Source organism: Hyperolius riggenbachi, chromosome 3 (assembly GCF_040937935.1).
Source record: "Hyperolius riggenbachi isolate aHypRig1 chromosome 3, aHypRig1.pri, whole genome shotgun sequence".
Lineage (NCBI taxonomy): Eukaryota > Metazoa > Chordata > Amphibia > Anura > Hyperoliidae > Hyperolius > Hyperolius riggenbachi.
The window spans coordinates 357,510,814-357,514,477 of record NC_090648.1 but is presented as its reverse complement, the minus strand read 5'-3'; the positions used below and the strand labels follow the sequence as shown (position 1 = coordinate 357,514,477).

General features: G+C 46.0%; 1 protein-coding gene across 4 annotated transcripts; it reads right to left on the bottom strand.

Moving 5' to 3' along the window:
• Positions 1–321: 321 nt before the first annotated feature.
• On the bottom strand, positions 322–3,393 carry LOC137561538 (uncharacterized). 4 transcript variants are annotated; one of them, XM_068272850.1, is made up of 3 exons: positions 2,665–3,393; positions 1,731–1,887; positions 322–1,100 (listed from the first exon to the last, which is right to left on the bottom strand). In XM_068272850.1, exons 1-3 carry the CDS (start codon positions 3,301–3,303, stop codon positions 1,057–1,059), a joined length of 840 nt encoding a protein of 279 aa, XP_068128951.1. In that variant the 5' UTR covers positions 3,304–3,393; the 3' UTR covers positions 322–1,056. The 4 variants fall into 4 exon arrangements, with proteins under 4 accessions (XP_068128951.1, XP_068128949.1, XP_068128950.1 ...); XM_068272848.1 differs by having other exon boundaries at positions 1,731–2,784; positions 3,288–3,393; XM_068272849.1 differs by having other exon boundaries at positions 1,731–2,770; positions 3,288–3,393.
• Between the last annotated feature and the right edge of the window lie 271 nt (positions 3,394–3,664).

Genomic DNA, 3,664 nt, shown 5'->3' with positions numbered 1-3,664 from the left:
CTTTCTGATACATTTAAAGCGACAGCATGTGGAGGGGCCTTTGCATTATCAGTAATTGCAATCAGTAATTGCAATCAATGAGTGACTTTCCTGAGTTTAGTCATTACCTAAATGTGCATAATTACTATTAAAAACGAAATTACGTTCATTTTTGTAACTAAAATAACTTTGTTTCTATAGAAAACATATCAATATTAAATAAGAGGTTTGCACACCCTGAGCATAGTATGAAGCAGATCTGCTGGGTGCTTGGTACAGTAAGACAGACCCGTGGGGAGGTCCTAAATAACAATGTAACTAGAAAAATACCAGCACACCAATTTTGCTTAGTGAATATATATATTGACAAAGGCAAAAATACATACAGCATTAGCAGAAAAAGTTGAAGCACACAGCATAGCAGTTAAACTGGAATGACTGAAACCTTATGCAATCCAGTGAGAGCACAAAACAGACGCAGGAAACATATGTACAAAGTTTAGGTTGCTAGACAAGTAGCAGCAAGTGATGTGTATAATATAGTATTTGAACAAATGGCTAACAATCCAAAATGTACACACAGTTAACTGCACAGAAAATCACCCTGCATAGTTTACAATGAGAAAAAAGCATCAGAGTTCAAAAAGAGCAAGTAGAGCTACAGGGATGCAGGGGATGCCAAGAAACAAAAAGTGCTCAGAGATCCATTTACCCTGACAGCGCTGTTTCGGAGTGAATACTCCTTCCTCAGAGGGTAGCCAGGTACTGCTGCAGTGAGTGCTGAGCTGTTGGGTGCTTGAACGCACCTTATATACTGCTTCCTATGCCTAATGTGAGCCACCTGGACACCGGGGCCGGCCCTCTGGCATCAATGATGATACGAGGCATGCGTCTCGGCATCATGATGTCACTTCCGGTTCCGGCTGGCATCACATAGTGAGGCAGGCCAACCAGGCAGCCAAAAGGCCACTCCCAAGATGGCCGCCGCACATGTGCAGTGATGCCTGCCGACCAGGAAACAGAAGCTAAGCTAGTGACACAAACAAAAGTACACAAAGTGGAGATTCTTGAGCAAATTCAGTGTCCGATAGCAGTGTCCAGGTGGTTGATAAGATGAAAGCCTAAAACAAAACAAAAATAAGGGAAATTAGTGTGCAGCAGAAATTCTTAAAGGGACATACCCTAATGTTAAAAAGTACTTAAAATTACGCTGGATGCAATACTACACCACAGGGAAAGACAACAGGACTGCGACAGCAAAGTATGCCAGATAATTAACGAAGAAATGGAGACAAATCTACATCCTCATTCATACCATGAGGTGCAATGGAATCTAATTTGTACATCCAGTACAGCTCCCTCTGTAGGAGCTTCTGTTCCAAGTCCCCGCCACGATGCGGGGGTGTAACCACCTCAATCACCCTAAAACGCAGCTGGGACACATTGTGCCCTGCTCTTATGAAGTGCCTAGCAACAGGAGACTCCATCTCACCCCCCCCGTATATTGCTCCGGTGCTCACTAATTCTCGAGCGAATCTCACGGGTTGTTTGGCCTACGTACAGCAGGCCACAAGGGCAAATCAGGCAGTACACCACATTTTTTGTGGAACAACTAGCAAAGCATCTAAGCGGGAAACGTTTACCCGAGCGTGGGTGTGGGAGAGAAGCGCCTCTCTGGACGAATCCACACTGTGTACAATGCCCACAAGGAAACATACCCAAAGGGGGAGGCCGATTGGAAAGCCAATTACCTCTTTCTGCTGGTGGTATGGTACTCCTGGCATGTACGAGGGCGTCTCGTAGATTATTGGAACGTTTAAACGCGCAGATTGGTTGTTCCCGGAAAGCGGTGGGTAATGTGGGGTCACTGCCGAGGATGTGCCAGTGTTTCCTGACTATTTTCTGTGCCTGTAAAGAAAGGGGGGAATAGGTTAATACCATTGGAAGTCGAGATGTGTCCTGTCGGGGATTAAATTGCAGAAGAGATGACCTGTCCCTCTTTGCTGCTCTTTGCAAGGCTCTGTCCAGATGCACTGGATCATAACCACGCTCCAAGAAGTGCTCGTACATGGTGCCTGCCTCCTTATAAAAGGATGAGTCATCAGAAGATATCCTTCTGAGGCGCAAGAACTGCCCATAAGGAAGGCCTTTCTTGAGCCTCTGAGGATGATAGCTTCTGGCTGACAGGTAGGTATTTCTGTCGGTGGGTTTGCGATACGGCGAAGTCTGTAACACCCCATCTTGACTTTTGACGAGTACGTCCAAAAAGTGTACATCAGTCCGACTATGCTCGAGAGTAAACGAGATGGTCGGGAAAAACCCGTCCAGATCGTTTTTAAACTGGAGCAATGAATCCTCTGTGCCAGACCAGATGAAAAAGATGTCATCTATGTACCTAAGCCAGCAGAGTGCATGGCCAAGGTACATAGGATGAGGGTACACGAACGATTGTTCAAACCAGTCCATGAATAGATTTGCGTAGCTTGGCGCTACATTGCTACCCATGGCTGTCCCACGCTGCTGTTGGTAAAATACCTCCTCAAAACAAAAGAAATTCCTAGTCAGAACCATGCTGAGCAGTTCCAGGAGGAACTCGGAGAGGGGTGGACTCAAATCCATTTTAATAAACGTGTTGCGAATGACAGCAATGCCCTCTGCATGCGGAATAGAGGTGTAAAGGCTTACCACATCCATAGTGCATAGAAAGATGGGGGAATTGAAAGTTCCAAAACCGGAGATCTTGGAGAGGAAGTCAGTGGTGTCCAGTAGGAAGGAGCGCATACCTGATACCCTAGGGCGGAGAACCTGATCAAGAAAAACAGCCAATGATTGAAAGACAGACCCGGTGCCCGCCACTATAGGTCTCCCGGGGGGATTCACCAGGGATTTGTGAATTTTAGGAAGTACGTAAAAAAGAGGTGTAAGTGGAAAAGGAGTGATCAAAAAGTCATGAATGCGTTTAGAAATGATGCCAGCCTCGAGAGCGGAAGACAACAATGTGTCCACGTCCCTTTTGATAGTCATTGTGGGGTTTCCTGTAAGTTTAATATAGACGTCAGTATCATTCAATTGTCTCAAAACCTCCCGTCTGTAGTCAAGTCGATTCATGATCACCGTGGCGCCCCCCTTGTCAGCAGGCTTCACAACCAACTCAGGATCATCACATAGGGATCTGAGTGCTGTATGTTCCTCGACTGTGAGATTAGGGTGTGATTGGCCGCGATTACTGCCGACAAGGCGGACGTCACGCTTGACCATAGCTATAAATGTCTCCACCGCATGTGAGGTATTGGGTGGTAGCCACTTACTTTTGGCCCGGCACATGGTCAAGTTGACCTCGGGTGGGAAAAGGTTGGAGTCTGAGGAGGGTGTAGAGGTAGTCGGTCGTCCAGAAAAGAAAGCCTTCAACCTAAGGGTCCTGAAAAAGTTAAAGAGATGGTTACACCCCCGCATCGTGGCGGGGACTTGGAACAGAAGCTCCTACAGAGGGAGCTGTACTGGATGTACAAATTAGATTCCATTGCACCTCATGGTATGAATGAGGATGTAGATTTGTCTCCATTTCTTCGTTAATTATCTGGCATACTTTGCTGTCGCAGTCCTGTTGTCTTTCCCTGTGGTGTAGTATTGCATCCAGCGTAATTTTAAGTACTTTTTAACATTAGGGTATGTCCCTTTAAGAATT

What these genes read in the sequence shown, in the direction of transcription:
- LOC137561538 (XM_068272847.1), bottom strand. Translation starts at nt 3,303, where the DNA reads ATGTGCCGGGCCAAAAGTAAGTGGCTACCACCCAATACCTCACATGCG. An exon ending in CATACCACCAGCAGAAAGAG is followed by an intron (nt 1,101 to 1,730) that starts GTAATTGGCTTT and finishes GTTTTGTTTTAG; the next exon opens with GCTTTCATCTTATCAACCAC.